Source organism: Diabrotica undecimpunctata, chromosome 2 (genome assembly GCF_040954645.1).
Source record: "Diabrotica undecimpunctata isolate CICGRU chromosome 2, icDiaUnde3, whole genome shotgun sequence".
In the NCBI taxonomy this organism is placed as follows: Eukaryota; Metazoa; Arthropoda; class Insecta; order Coleoptera; family Chrysomelidae; genus Diabrotica; species Diabrotica undecimpunctata.
In genome coordinates this window covers 164,798,080-164,815,226 of record NC_092804.1, presented here as the reverse complement: position 1 = coordinate 164,815,226, position 17,147 = coordinate 164,798,080, and the positions used below count along the sequence as shown (strand labels likewise).

General features: G+C 31.5%; 1 protein-coding gene across 1 annotated transcript in view; it reads left to right on the top strand.

Moving 5' to 3' along the window:
* The window catches only part of LOC140433979 (fatty acid synthase-like), an 84,313-nt gene extending 67,605 nt beyond the window's left edge, over positions 1-16,708 (top strand). The window contains 5 exon segments of the mRNA XM_072521949.1: positions 587-918; positions 5,928-6,111; positions 6,607-7,271; positions 8,869-9,105; positions 16,497-16,708. Of these exon segments, the coding sequence (XP_072378050.1) occupies positions 587-918; positions 5,928-6,111; positions 6,607-7,271; positions 8,869-9,105; positions 16,497-16,610 (1,532 nt within the window). The 3' untranslated portion in view covers positions 16,611-16,708.
* Positions 16,709-17,147: the final 439 nt, after the last annotated feature.

Genomic DNA, 17,147 nt, shown 5'->3' with positions numbered 1-17,147 from the left:
TACGATAAACATATAACTAATAAGTTTAAAGCTACAGTTAACATTACCAACACAAAGCCCAAAGTAGATAGAATAACCTATTTAAATTTGTCATAAGTAATTATTGATCCACTGATTACTGACACATTGGAATCTAATAATTATCTTTTAGAGGATGAGCTGACTTTCCTACAGGACGGAACATTTCCACAGTATGATATACGCGTAACACAATTTTTTAATTAATGTTTTCCATGGCGTTGGATTGATAGAAGGTGTCCAATAGTGTGGCCGGCCAGATCACCGCATCTTTTGCCTTTGGATTTTTTTTGTGAGCGTTAAGAATTAGAGCGTTGTGTAGAGAAAAAAAAAGCTATCAAATGATGTACCACTCGACAACACTTGCTATTTAAAAAAACTAAGGGTTGATGCAGGGCAGTAGGGGTTACATTGAGGGCATGAAATTTGCATGAAAATTCGTTCCCCTCCCAATACAAATTGAGGTGTATTAATTTTTTAAGAAACCCTTGGTTTCTGAGGTTTTGGGGCGGTCAAATTTTCGTCGGATTACACTGTATTTGCTAATAGAATTTTTATTATTTTGTAGGTATTTTCCATTCTGCCTTGGTATTGAGGGACCAATTTTTCTTGAACCAAACTAAAGAAACATTTTATGAAGTATTTAAGGCTAAAATCTTATCGGCCCAAAATATTGACAAAAGCAGCAGAAAACTTTGCCCGGATTTAAACTACTTTGTAGTATTTTCGTCCATTGCTACGGGAAGAGGAAATATTGGACAAATTAACTACGGAATGGCTAATTCGGCGATGGAAATGTTATGTGAGAAACGTAGAAGAGAAGAGCTACCCGCTGTGGCTATTCAGTGGGGGCCTATAGGCGAGGTCGGAATTTTACAAAAAATGGGAATTGAAGAAAGGGTAAGTTAAGTTCAGGTGATTACGTTTTGATACATTTTACTTGCTTGTAGCTTTTTATTAGATTCTAAAGTTAAATTGAGTTGTTGGATTTTAAGCAATTTGTCGATTTTTGATTCTATTTAATATACAATCGGTGGATTTTTTATAAGTAAAAGGAAATAAAGCTAATCATAAAATATGACCATGAAAATTAAACTATGAAGAAAAATGTCAAACAGAATTGGTCTGTGCAGCATTTGAAAAGTTGGCATCCGTATTAGTAAATAGAATGTATATTAATCTGCGGATATCTTCATGGCATTTACACTTCTAATGGAGTGATTGCCGCCCTCTTAGTTCTCTTTCGATTTATTTGTCACCGGAGATCAGTCCGCATTAACATTTTATTTTTACAATTGGTTGTGTAACTTGGAGTCTTCTACAATATTTCTTTATTCTTTCCTGTTTTTGTTTATGATTTTCCAATATCTAACTTCCATCTAATTAAGGTTCGCAATTATATCTTCCTCGTGGTCTGCCTGGTACTGGTCCCCACTTAGTGACTTTTTTGATAAGTGCTTCTGGATTTCTCCCTTTTAGCTGTCACATCCATTTAAGTCTTTGTACCTTAATAAATCTGACGATGTCGTCTCCTTTCAAAAGTTGTCTTACTTCATGGTTCTTTAGTTTTCAAAATTCATTCATCAATGGTTTTTCTCTCTAATATCCTCAATATTTCTTCATCTTTCTGTGTCCGGCACATTACTTCAGGACTATAAGTGATTGCTGCTGTTTAGTATTTTAAGTAAGTTTATTATCTTTAAGAAAGTTGTTGTATGTTCAGTAAATTCTGTTTCCTACCAAAATTTTTTCATTGATTACTGTGCTTCAATCAAATTCATTAAGATATTTAAAGTGTTCTACCTTTTCAAATTCATATTTTCCAATATTTAACCTTGTTACGTTAACTGTACTTTTTCCTAAGCATATTAGGTATTTTGTTTTATTTTGTTTTTCCCTTGGGGAACAAGTTTGGTCCTTAGAGAAATAGGTTAACTTTTCTATACTTTTTTGAAGGACCACCCAGAAAACTGGGACAAAAGAAAGTTTCGACGTTTTACCAAGTCTATTTAAACAATTACCACAACGTATTTTGGATGCCGATAACTTACTTACAACAGCTGAGTTACGAGATTTAGTCGTCTTGAATTTATGTGCAAAAAAAACTAATTAACTGGTCGGTGATGCAATATTGACACAAACTGAATAAAGGTAATAATACTTCGACTGTATTAAACTTTCTGAAGTGCAGCTAGTGCAAACAAGAGCTTGCAGCTCACCCAATGCTGGATTCTAACTCATGTCAACTCGCCCCCTTGAATCACACTCGGCTCATAACGGTTTCTTAAAATCAAGAAGTCGCCCCCCTGACCCTCGACGTATATAAAGGATCTGTTATATGTATTTACATTACCTTCAACTCTCCTTTTATTGGTAAAACTATCTGAGAAAGTTATTTTTGAACTTTCCTTTCTGTTAAGATTTTTTGAATGACTCAAATCGATAATTTGGAAATTACTAATGATAGTTTTATTGTTATAATTCTTTGTCGACTTTAGAAGCTTTTGTCTAGAAAGTTCTTTTGAATACAAGCTGTTGGCGCCCGTACAGATTATTAAATGGTAAAAAGAATTTTACAAATCTTAACCTAATATACAGTAATAAATCTGCGGATTGTGCCTGCAGAAGTCCCTCCATCCAATGGCACTACAGCCCAAATCGAGCCTTGGCCTCCTTCAACAGGCTTCTCCAATAATTTCGATTTATCGCTGTTCTTTTCCATAAACGCGTTCCCAGACAGTTTCTGGCATCCTCATCGACTTCGTCTTCTCATCTCTTTTTAGGTCTTCCAACAGGTTATTTTCCCTGCATTCTTGCATTTAGTAATTTTCTGGGGATTCTATTCTCATGCATGCGGACCACGTGTCGTGCCCACCGTAATCTTTGCAGTTTAGTGTATTGTGCTAGAGTTGGTTCTCTATTATACCTAATTCGCCAGTTGTTGTTTTCACTTATTTGGCCTAGTATCTTACGTAATATTTTTCTTTCAAATACGTCCAATGCATTAGCAGATTTCTGTGTCACCAATTCTGTTTCACAACCATAACTTACTATGAGCCTGATTATTGTTTTATAGGCCCGGAGTTTTGTTTTCCGGTGTACGTCTCTCGATTTGAATATGTGGCCCTCGCGAAATAGGCTTTATTTGCCAGCATAAGCCTTCTGCGAGGCAAGGCTTTCTGGTAATTTATTTCATATCTTCACACAGTAATATCTAAGTCTACATAAATTATGTAGTTATGCTGATTAAATGATTCGTACCGAAAAGGTGGACGATGTTCCTTAGGTCTTCTCTTTACCTTTAAAGCGGTGACGTGACTTATATTTTAAGTAAGAACAACTTAACTACAGGTGAAGAGGCTAGTTCAAAGAAGATATACGATCAAAAATACCACATTGACCTTATCTATCCATATATCTATAGTGAGATTAACAATAATGTCATCGTCATCATAAGTAACTCGACAATCTGTTGCGAATCTTGTCCTGCTCACAAAGAAGTCGCCACTCCTGTCGATTCCTGGCAACTTCCCTCCATCTTCTGACCCTTAGAATCTGTAGGTCATCTTCCACATCGTCAATATATCTTCTTCGTGGTCATCCTCTATTTCTTGTGCCCTCTGGTTTTAAAAATATTAATCTCTTCGTGTTTTCGTGATCTGACATCCTAGCAATGTGTCCAGCTCATCTAAGTCTCTGCACTTTAACGAATTTCACAATGCCTGAATCGGTGTATAACTGATATAGTTCAAAGTTGTATCTTCAACGTCATAGCCCATTTTTATTCACAGCTCCAAAAATCTTTTCCAAAGAGTTTCTTTCCCAAAAATACTAAGAAGTATTTCATCATTTTGAGATAAGGTCCATGAGCTTACATTTTGCATTGTTAGTTGGGTCAACTTAACTAACTTGGGTGGGATCTCAAAGTCTATCATTCCATTATACAATGCAGTTCTTTTCACAATATTATAGGATGCTTTGAAGTCAACTAAGAGATGGTGTGTATCTATGGTATATTCTAGTGACGTCTAGAATCTGCTCATGTGCTTGAATAGTGTAGTTGACTTTCCAGTGGTAAATCCGCATTGACATTGACCAGCAATATCCTTTGTAAAACGTTTGAGTCTTTCAAATAATACATTGCCGAAGATTTTATACGCAGATGCTAACAGAGTAATGCCTCTATAGTTCTTACACTCCAGTTGATCATCCTTTTAGGCAACGGCCATATTAGTCCCTATAGACACTTTTCTGGTACAATTCATTCTGTTATATAAATATTATTAGTTTACTGATTGCTGCAGTAAGTTGATCACCACCTTTTCTTTACATTTTCGAACAGTTCACCGATTCCTGGGGCTTTATTATCTTTGAGTTTTAGGATTGCATTTCACACTTCTCCTCTTGTTGGGTCTTCACTATGTAGTTGACGTTGTAGATTTTGTTGATTGTTTATGTTGTAGCCTCCTTCATAATGATGTACGCTCCTGTAGTGTGATGGCCCTGGACTAAGCGAATTTCAGCCGTGGTGATCTTAAAGCATTGCCTTATAAAATTTTACCATTGTACAAAATGTATGGTGTACACAAAATTACAGCTGTTTCGGCAGAGTGATTTTCTCAAGTGATCTATTTTTGGATGTCTTTACAATTTATAGTCTTTAACGCAACAGGTTAAGGAAGGGAGAACTGTTTGACTCAGTTATTCATTCAGAATTATGTCTGTGTTTTTTAATTTGTTCATTTCCATAGATTTTAATAAAGATAGCTTAAGGCCTTTATTTTGGATGTGAAGAATTTTAAATTTGCCATTAAAAGAATGATTATGATCTAGAAGGTGAAGTGCGTACGTAGAGTCTGTTTTCCTATTATTGAAAGCCCTTTTATGTTCTGCTATACGTTTGTTAAAATTTCTACCAGTTTGACCAATGTAAGTTTTTGCGCAGTGGCCAAATTTTACATCTTTTCGAAATTTGCATAAACCAGGACTACTTTGAATTTAATAATTCAAACATATACAAATAACAGTGCAGGACTTATAATGGGTAATCCTTTAAGCTCATTGCTCTCAGATATTTTTATGGAACATCTAGAGACAAAGATTTCAAAACATCCCGTATTCAAACAGTTTTTATATTGGTGAAGATACGTAGACGATGTACTGGTATGTTTTACAGGAACTAAAAGGCACCTTGATCAATTTTTATGGTATATTAATTCACTCTATAGTCATATTGAATTTACAACAGAAACAGAGCAAAATCAATTTATTAGGATTTTAAATTTAAAAGTTATTAGACGTAAAAATAAACATCAGTTATCCATATTTCATAAACCTACCTTGATCTCGCGAGAATCCTAAAGAAAAGGCAAAAGGCGTTTATTTATTTATTTATTTATACCACTTTATAAAATCTGAGTTTATTCTCGGCAAAACAGGGAAACTGCATACAAAAGCTGAACTGTTTACGAGTTGCATTTTTGTTGAACAGTTACGCTATTTTTGTTGATACGACACTTGGATCAAAATATATCGAATTTTTACCGTCGAGCTGATATAAATTGATATAAATATTGAACATTGATTTCGCGCTGGCAACTGACGATCGGTAACTAAAATTGACGGTCGCTTCAAGCGTTGTTTCTGAGAGAACGGTTTATTCTACACAAAAAGTGCTAATTAACATTTTTGTTTAAAATTATCTCAGCTACATTTTTTATTTAAATTTATTTTTTGCGGCGTACTGATTTTTATTAAATCGATTTTTTTACTTTTTTACCCCCTACGAGGGGGGTATTAGCGGATAGTCCGGGGGTAAAAGTGATAAAATAGTAGTAACTATAATATACAGTAACTATATTTATACTATAGATATCATCTGTAAATAATATATTCATATTTTTTAATAGGTATTTCATGACATCTTACCTCAAAATTTAGATTCGTGTTTAGATACCTTGGAAAGGTTTATGGTAGACAAGTACGTAATAGGATCTAGCGTGGTAATTAGCGAGAGAGATGACCAAATAGGCAAACAAAAGACCAAAACACCAGTAGAAGCAGTAGCTCACATTTTAGGAATAAAAAATCTTGGTAAGTTATATCAGCAAATATAAGCGTTGTCTAGGTAAAACGTATTAAAATCGCTGGTTTAATGATTAGAGTAATAACGAAAAAACGCAACATGTGATTATGAATAAAATGAGCCGTTGATTGAAAATAACAAAACTAGGTGGCGTAACTCATTCAATGTTATCAATTCGTGAAAGCTCACTTACCACTTACTTCCACTTTTATTGGAATGTGTTGATTGCACGGTAGAAACTTAGAGTCTCGTCGCTAGGCAATGTGCTGGTGTTTGAAGAAGCGTCACTCGGGAAAAGTAACATTTTTGGCGCTAACCCTGGCTTTGAGCTGATGAACGGCTCATTAGCTACTGCCCGCCCCGCTTGTTCTATGTGTGTAGTAGTTCTGTATACCGTTTGATAACTTTTTGTTAAGTATAATTAAATTAGTTAAACTTAAATTAAATTGTAAAGCACCTTTTAATATGAACTTAATTTAAATGACATATAATTTTATTTTTAGACACAATCGATAAGTCCATGACTTTGTCACAGCTTGGTCTGGATTCTCTTATGGTAACAGAAATTAAACAAACTCTATATCGAAACTTTAATATAGATATAAGTCCAGAAGAAATTCGAGAACTCACATTAAATGCCCTAGTTGCTTCAGATTCTAGTAAAACAGAAGATATTTCTTTTGGTGTACAAGTTGAAGCAAATACATATCTTGTAGCCGATGATCCTTTAGTAAAATTACGTGATTACAAAAATTCGAGCACAAATGTTTTTGTAATTCATCCAATCGAAGGCCATGTTAATATGTTAAAACCACTAGGAAGTAGATTAAATGCTACAGTATATGGCCTTCAGTGTACAAGTGAGAGTGCGATGAATACTATGAACGATTTTGGGATGTACTTTATCAAAAAAATTAAAGAAATACAACCTAAAGGACCCTACTATTTATGTGGATACTCATACGGATGTGCTCTAGGGACAGAAATTGGAATACAGCTAGAGAGTGCCGGTGACCAAGTCGAAATAGTATATATTGATGGTTCGCCATCAGTGGTCCATGAAATACTCAAAGTTACGCATATGACGAAAGGAAATTCGATTGAGAATTCTAGGGAAGCTATTTTGGAGAATTTTTGTATGACGTTTCCTCAAGTAGAACAAAAAGAGGTAAGATTTATTATACTTTTGTCCAATATTTTATTTTAATATTTATAAAAATAAAAAATTTTAATTACATGCTCGGACTTTAATCTTATTGAAGTGATTACTTCTTAGCGCTCGGTATGATGTTTTGCACGGGCTGGAAATTATTTTTAGCGTGGGTCGAAAAACCTAGACAAATGTAGTAGCCTTGCGGTATACCGTAATTTACATCCATATATGCACTCATTATAATTTATTACAATACATTTTTTTGTAACAACTCAAGAAAGACTGCATAGATTTTGCAATTATTTTTTTTGAAACATTTGTATGAATAAATAGAATTAAATAAAAGTTCATACAATTAAATAAAATTAACTAAAATTAAATAAAATTAAATAAAATTAAATAAAATTAAATAAAATTAAATAAAATTTAATAAAATTAAATAAAATTAAATAAAATTAAATAAAATTAAATAAAATTAAATAAAATTAAACAAAATTAAATAAAATTAAATAAAATTAAATAAAATTAAATAAAATTAAATAAAATTAAATAAAATTAAATAAAATTAAATAAAATTAAATAAAATTAAATAAAATTAAATAAAATTAAATAAAATTAAATAAAATTAAATAAAATTAAATAAAATTAAATAAAATTAAATAAAATTAAATAAAATTAAATAAAATTGATTAAAAAGTATATAATTAAATTAAATTATAAAAAATTCAAAAAACATAAAAAAGATATTAAAAAATTAAAAAATATATCTGAAAAATTGTAAAAAATTTTATAAAATTAAAAAAATACATAAAAATTATAAAAAAGTTATAAAAAATTATAAAAAAATATAAACAATAATAAAAAAATTAAAAAAAATATAAAAATTTAATCAAACTATATAAAATTAAATAAAAATAAATAAAATTAAACAAAATTAATTAAAATAAAATAAAATTAAATTAAAATAAATAAAATAAAATTAAACAAAATTAAGCAAAATTAAATAAAATTAGATAAAATTAAATAAAATTAAATAAAATTAAATAATATTAAATAAAATTAAATAAAATTTAATAAAATTAAATAAAATTAAATAAAATTAAATAAAATTAAATAAAATTAAATAAAATTAAATAAAATTAAACTAAATTAAATAAAATTAAATAAAATTAAATAAAATTAAATAAAATTAAATAAAATTAAATAAAATTAAATAAAATTAAATAAAATTAAATAAAATTAAATAAAATTAAATAAAATTAAAATAAAATTCAATAAAATTAAATAAAATTAAACAAAATTAAATAAAATTAAATAAAATTAATTAAAATTCACGAGATTCACGGTTCAAGCACAGAGGAGCCACTACTGAACAGAGGTGCCACCACTGAAGGTGTGAAGATTTTGGAGACATTATATTTAGACTTTTTGGTTTAAATCGGAATCTGCTCGAACGGCTGACGAAGTAGAAATACTGAAATAACTGTTATATCGTTCTATTGATTTTTAGTTGAATATTTACATTGAACTTATTTATTTATATTTTTGTCATTCAGATATATACTTCTGTATGGAATTACCTTAAATGCATGTACTAATATATTCTTTTCAGATAATAACATGTTTGAGTAATGAGAAGAGTTTGGAAAAAAAACTACAGAGTTCGAGTGAATTAATTTCAAAAGCAACAGGAACAGATCGATTAAAAATTTTAATATCCGCAAAATCTTTGATTCAACGAATAGAAGCAGGATTCTTCTATAAACCATCCAAGAAATTATCAGGAAGGATTCTGTTAATAAGAAGAATTGAGAATCCATTCAGTATGGAAGATTATGATTTAAACAAAGTAAGTACTACTCCATCTGAAAAGTTTGGTAAAATTCAGGTGAAATTTGAGAACAATAGAAATAAAAAATTGCTAAGAAAAGTTTTGATTTTTGATGAGTATACGAAATTGCAAATTTTTTTTTATTTTTATTCTTTTTTAAACAGTTTTTGATAATTTTGTAATAATAATTATTCTTATTTCAATTTGCAATCAATTTTCTGATAGTAAATTTAATTTTAAATATTTTTTAATTTTACCAAATTTTTCTAAAATGTATAGCTGCCGTGAGATAGCATGAAAAAGAAAAAACTTTATATTTTTCTCATTTTTTTACTCAAATTGTTTGATACAAAATTTAGCTTACCGTTTGAAGTGTACGCGTAGTTAAACTATCGATTCTAATTATATTCCAAAGCGATTTAAGTAAAAAATTAGTATCATATCGTGGCCTTTCTGCAAAAGTTCGTAATTGTTTATTCCGAGAAAATTAACTTTTAATGTTTACTGTCTCATTAAAACTAAATTATTAATTTCTTATAATTATTATGTAAAAAAAATTAAAGTTTAAAGGTTGATATATTTTGGCAACACATATTCTGCTCACAATAATATTATTATTGTGGGATGCTAAAAAACGGTATTATTAAGGGATGCTAAAAAACAAAAGAAATATGGGACTGATGGGATTATTTTCGCAGAAATTTTATAGCACATATTAACAGATTCCTTCAGTCTTCAATATTTTCATCACTGTTGGTTGAGGAAGGAACTTCGTCTACAGCTGATTTCGATGTTGGCAAAAATTTGTACCAATCGTGAAATTCTATTCGTGATATCCCCTTTACGGCACAGTTGCAGCTGGCTAGTTTTTTGCTTTCCTGTCATTGGAATTATTTTTGAATATAAATTTTGAAGTGTTATTTCTTCAAACGAGTTTGGAAGAGCTTTACCAAATACTTGAATTACTTTCAACTCTGAAGTATGATCACACATATATTGAATTATTCCTGGTTTACTTTTTTCATATTTTAGACACTATTCTTCGTTCACAAATTGTTGAGAGCACGAAATATGCCTTAAACTCATAAAGTGGTCGTAAATCATAGGCGTTCCTAAGGTGTTTATTCATTAAATAATAATATAATGTTTTAATACTGTTATATATAATATTGATAATATTTTAATACTAATATATTTAGCAAAAAAACAATTAAAACTTTCACGACTAATGTTGGTTATTATATTATATTAATAAAAATAAGAATTTAACCATTAACAATTTTGTAAATAAGAATACCTTATCTCTTTGGATATTTCAATACTAATCTTCGCGTTTAATCACTTTACTAGAAAACCTGGAATTCATATCCGAAGGTACTATTCGTTGCAAGATAATTAAGATGGAATTCCCCAGATTTTTAATAATATAATTATATTCGAAACTTAACTTGAAAGGGTGAAGTTATTACGAACGAAAACAATTTTTTTGTTTAGTACGTTTTTGATCGCATGTAATTTACGGCTCGTCGGTATTTCCGAATATTCTAGAATATTTCTTTTGCGAATTATATGCAGTGCGTGAGTGATTTTTTATTCCATATACCTACGAACATATACGTACCTTTCGCTCGTGCTCGTTTTGTTGGATTGTTTGTGATGGCTTCATCATCAAGTTTTACACCGGTACTGTTGCGTTCAGTCAGTAAGTCTGTCTATTCACCAAGAGAGAAGACTATTGTACTAAATGTTCACGATGCTCTGGTTTCTCAGAATCCCACAAACACTGTTCGCAACATAGTCGAAAGTTGTGCCAACATGACTGGCGTAGGAGAGTCAACTTTATATAGGTTCCTATCAGAAAGAAAAAAAAACACGGTATAGCTAACCCAAACACAAACTAACACTTAAAGAGAGGGAAAAAGCCTATTGAAATTGATGAATTTGCCAAAAATGGTATTCGAAGGAAAATTCATGGATTTTTTTTCAAAAAAGAAATACCAAACCTAAACAAAATTTTACAAGAAGTTAGAGACGACCCGGATTTGCCTCATATCGGACGAACTAAATTGTGGCAAGTTTTAAAAGAATTAAATTTTCGGTGGGAGAAATCAGACCGAAAATCACTTTTGATTGACCGGGAGGAGAAGATGATGTTGGAGAAGAAATTATCTAAGATTCATACGAAAATTCCGGGCTGAAGAAAGGCCCATCTTCTACCAGGATGAAACGTGGGTAAACTAAGGTCATACTCTAAAAAAAATTTGGTCAGATAAAAATATATTAAGCTCCAGGCAAGCCTTTATGGAAGGTTGGTCTACTGGTATCTCCCCACCTTCTGGTAAAGGCAGTAGATTAATAATTTCTCACATTGGCAGTGAAAAAGGATTTGTTAAGCATGGTTAGTTGGAATTTCATTCCAAAAGCACAAAAGACTATCACGAGGAGATGACAGCTGATGTTTTCGAAGAGTATTTTGAGCAAATGATTAAACACATACCACCAAATTTAATTATAGTATTAGATAATGCACCTTATCATTCACGACTAGTAGAAAGACTTCTAACGAATGCGTGGAAGAAACAGGATATTCTTGACTGGCTGCGGAATAAGTATATGCCTTACGAAGATGGAATGGTAAAAACAGAACTTTTAAAAATTGCTCGGCAACACAAATCTAAGTTCAAGAAATACGTAGTTGACAAAATGGCGGAAAGGCGAAACATCACAGTCTTTAGACTTCCACCCTACCACTGCGAAATAAATCCAATTGAACTCATTATCATATAAAATACAAGCTGTACGTGAATTGTTATACGAATCTTTATCACATATTACAAAACAAAACTGGAAAGATGCAGTAAGACATGTAATAGAAGAAGAACAAAAAATGTGGGATCTTGATAACATAATTGATGCGACCGTAGAGATTATTAACCTAATTATTAACTCTCAAGATGACTCGGATTCCGAAGTTGATCCTATTTATTTTGAATTTGAATAGTTTTCTAATCGTAATTATATAAGGTAAGTAATAGTAGTTGTAATCGTAAGGTATTAAAGGAAAAAGGCGCAAAATGTCGCCTGTCAAAATGTTCAATGTGTTTTAAATGTATCCTTTTTTTTTAAATCCTGAGAAAACTAAAAAGCATTTTTGAAAAATTTAAAGGCAGAATGAAATATTTTTTAGAAAAAATAAAAAGTTTCTTTTGCATGCAATATTTTCAATTAAAAATTATACTATATTTTCTCTTTTATTTTCACCCCTGTTACATAACATATTAAAATAAACATTGTAGAAGTTTTCAGGGACTTTCTGCCCTGAGTAATAATCTAATCTTTCATTCTGCGTTTAAATTTTTCAAAAATATTTATTAGTTTTCTCCGGATTCGAAAATAATGGATACATTTAAAACACATTGAACATTTTGACAGGCGACATTTGGCGCCTTTTTCCTTAATTAAATAAATGTATCTTTTACAAATGGCAAGAAACTTTTTATTTTTGAATAAAATAAATAAGTTTTATTAAAAAATACAATTTACATAAGTACAATTTAAAAAATATATTTATTTAGTTCAAATAAATGTTTCAATCATATACTCTACGACACTGGTCGTTCATCTCTAACCATTCAAAATACCCCCGTAATAGGATTGGTATTGTATTCCTTCAGATATAAGGTGGGTTAGTCGAAAACGTCTTAAACCGTCAGTTTTAGGTTGGTTTTTACTATTATATCGTATTACCTATCCTCTCTGTATTTCAGTTTTCTAATTAGGGTTAAACTTGTAGTGAGCTATCAACAAATTGTGAACCGACTATAGATTTTGAGCCAATTTATTGTGCTTCCTTCTGTATTGTATTTTTGTTCCTGTTTTTTTAACTTTGTTGATAAATCTGTAAGATCTTTGAAATCTGAAAAATTCATCTGACAAACATTATAGCCCGTACTTTTTTTGTTTCAGACACGTCTTGATCTAGGCCATTTTAAAAATATTAAACCAGTCCTGAATGGTATAAACAGGAACTTATGTCTTTGCCTTTTCTATAGCACTGTGCATCCTGTCCACCTCCATAAAGGTGTGGCCACTTTCGAGGAACTTGTGTTCTATGATTTCTAGGTTTGAAGTTTGGTCCAAATATAAAAATAGTTCTGCAACATTTTGGTTGCGGTTTTGTCTGCCACAGGTATCAGAATACAAACAGGGCTGCTTTATTTCAGGTTTTATTTGGTTTATATAGTTAAGCAAGCAACTTCTTATTTTTGAACTGCCTCTTTTTCCTTGCAACTCTATCCATCCATAGCAAAAGTCATCATTTGGTTCACGTATCTCATAAATGGTGAAATTATACATGCATAATTTGAAACTTTAATACATAGAGCTTACGTCACTTGAAGGTATTTGTAACACTGATTGCAAATCAAAGGTACACATAAATGCCTTATGCTGCTGACATTTCTCCGTACCGTCTGCTTTTGCATTCATACACTCTTTTTTCCATATACTTTACTTTACTTAATCGGTAGACCCATTTGTACCTTTCGGTGTTGGGCCGTTTATAATACAATTTAATAAATTACAATATTCTACAATCTTCTGAGGTGTCCTAGCTCTTAATGAACTTTCTCCATTCCTTCCTATTGGATACCATCTGTGTTGCTTCCTGCTAAATCTTACCCTTACTTTGCAGTATCTGCGAGATGTCAATGTTCTATTCTTTAAAGGGTCTTTCTTTTCTGTTCTTCCCTATTAGTTTGGCATCCCACACTCTTTTTTCTTGTCTATTATTGTCCATCGGGGGTAGATGTCCGAACTATGCAAATTTTTTCCCCTGATTGAGTCAAGTATCGGTTTGATTTTGACTCTTTCTCTTATTTCTTCATTGCTGATTCTATCAGTTCTTTTTACTCCGATCGTTCTTCTGAGGTATTTCATCTCTGCTTCCTGAATTCTGCTCTGATGTCTTTTATTTAATATCCAATTTTCTGCTCCATATGTCACTGTAGAATTCAATACTCCTATGCGTATGTATGCTTATGCTTAACGAGGCTCTTTACGGAATAGACGAAGGCATCCTTCTAAATGGTGAAAGAGTAAACAATGTTAGATATGCCGACGACACCATGGTGATAGCAGATAGTTTAGAGGGACTTCAGAGGCTAATGGACAGAATAAACGAGTACAGTCAACAGTACGGACTAAACATTAATACCCACAAAACCAAACAAATGATTGTCAGCAAGGAGAATATAAATGGGGCTCATCTATACATTAATGGGACGCAGATAGAGCGAGTAAAACAGTATTGCTACCTGGGAACTATTATAAACGAACAGTGGAGCAATGTACAGGAAATAAAGTGCCGCATAGGAAAGGCAAGAACGGTCTTTAACAAAATAAGCGCCATCTTCAAAAGTCACAACATATCCCTGGATACAAAAATGAGAAATTTGAGATGCTATGTTTTCTCTGTGTTGTTGTACGGGGCGGAGGCATGGACGCTTACAGACACCACTATTAAAAAACTTGAAGCATTTGAGATGTGGCTTTATAGAAGAATGCTGAGAATATCATGGACAGCAAGGATCACGAACAAGGAAGTTCTAGAAAAAATGAAGAAGGACCCAGAGATTGTGTTTACGATCAAACGCATAAAATTGCAATATCTGGGACACGTTATGAGAAATCAGCACCGTTACTCCCTGCTGCAGTCTATATTGCAAGGTAAAGTCAAAGGTAAGCGAGGACCCGGTAGAAGGAGAATATCATGGCTGCGGAATTTAAGAACATGGTTTAAGAAAACCTCAACGGAGCTGTTTCGAGCCGCAGCGAGCAAGGTCATGATTGCCAATATGATTTCCAACATCCGAAACGGATAGGAACCAGAAGAAGAAGAAGAAGATGCTTATGTGCTTCGTGTTTCACACAAAGGCCTTCGATAAAGTAAAATGGCAGCAGCCATGGTTCATACTAGCGAAAATGGGAACACCCCATCACTTAATTCAACTAATCAGAAGTCTGTATGAAAATAATAAGTGCACAGTAAAAATAAACAACACCCATTCCGATCATTTCAGAACTGAGGCAGGTGTCAGGCAGGGATGCATAATCTCACCAACTCTGTTTAATATCTACAGCGAACACATTATGCGATAGGCACTAGACGGATGGAAGCGCGGAATATCAGTAATAGGTCAAAAAATCAATAACTTGAGATATGCAGATAACACTTTAATAATCGTGGCAAATCAAGAAGAAATGGAAGACATAATGAGACGTCTGGAGGAAAAAAGCAAAACATATGGACTACAGCTAAATAGGAGTAAGACAAAGATCATGATAGTAGACAGAGCTCGGACCTGGCTAGTGTGGTCGTATTTGTAACCTAACCACTTTCTCTCGACAGGAAAGATTATTTCATCGAAAACCACCATCTCCGTTTTTCTTAGATGGTAAGCCGGGTACTCGACAATAGAAACTAATTTCTTTGTTAAGAGGAAGAGTTTCTATTTAACAAATGAAAGATAAAAAAAGCAAGGAACATTTGGCGAACTACTTCGTTGTTAAAAAAAGGCATGACAAATCGATAGGTGGCGTGAAAGTAATTTTATAGGGGGAATATTTTAAAGAAATGTTAAACATGCTTTTCAGTCTAGCATTTTATTAACTAAAAAACTGTAAAACTTAGCAAAGTAACACGTGAGGTATATTCGTTACAATGAGTATTTAACACAAAATAGTCTGCCAAAACAAGTTAGGTTTACTTATCTGATTTTTGCTGTATAAGCTATTCCCCGAAAGACATTGTGATAAACAGCAGAAATCGTTTAAAATACCTTAAATACCTTAATACCGGTTTTTAGCTGTATTGCATTTCATCATTTTCTTAAATATATGTATTTCTGCAATATCAGCTATGTGCTCTTAACTGATTTTTGTAGTAGCTTTTGCATTTTAGATCGCTATTATTTTACAATGTTAACCTTTCAAATAAGGATTTTTGTAGAAGAATTTTTTTTTTGTTTATAAAAAATAATGAAAGTAAAATCCATTTAGAGCAACTTACTTATATAAGATTGTGTTCAAGCTAGTTAATATATTTTGGTCACATTTCGTATTAACGTTTAGATAAGTGCTTTCACTAAACGGATTTTATTATTCGATGATTTCTCTCTTTCTAATACTTTCTATGAACAGACAAGAAAAATGTCCAAACATGAATTTTTGCAGTAAGCCCACGATATATGATTCACCCAAGTGAGGAAGTTTTAGAACAGATATTTCCTAGACAATAAGTATTATATACATATATTATTACACATTTATATTTTCATTTGAGAGTTTTAAAAACACTAGTTTATTAATAACACTTACTAAATGTGTACACCATATCTTTTAATTTGTAGGTATGTAATCAGGCACCCCAGATAGAAAAAATTGATGGAGACCACAAAACTATACTTTTGGGAAATAACATAGAAAAAGTGTCAGATATAATTAACAAATTTTGTAAACTATAATATATAATTGTTTCTACTATCTAATACTGTAGCAAGTTTTAAATCTGTAATATTTTTAAGCTATACATAAATTTATTGTTGTTCATAAAAACCGTTTTATCAACAATTTTCAAACATGGTATATATTATTTAATTATGGCCAAAGCTACGCAATGAGAATGTTTGATCAACAGATATTACACTGAATGTAAATTTTACCCAATTTTCGCTGTAAATCACTTGGGTGTGTTAATAGTTTTCTGTTAATTAATTGAAAATGCATATCCCTTCTGCTCTTGGATGTGCAAATATAATCATGAGTGCACATAGTATTACACATTTGTAAATTTACAGCGTAAATATAAGTAAAGACTTGTTTATAATTATTTCTCCAATTCAATAGCTTCGATCTGACGGATTCTGTTTAAAAAATAAGAGCTTAAAAACTGTCTAACTTGACTATAACTTAATAGAGCAGCGAAAAACCCAATAAAACTTTTTTCTTTTTTACAGCGCTTGGTTGGTAGTAAATATTTAAAATCCCTTCCTTGCCAAGCA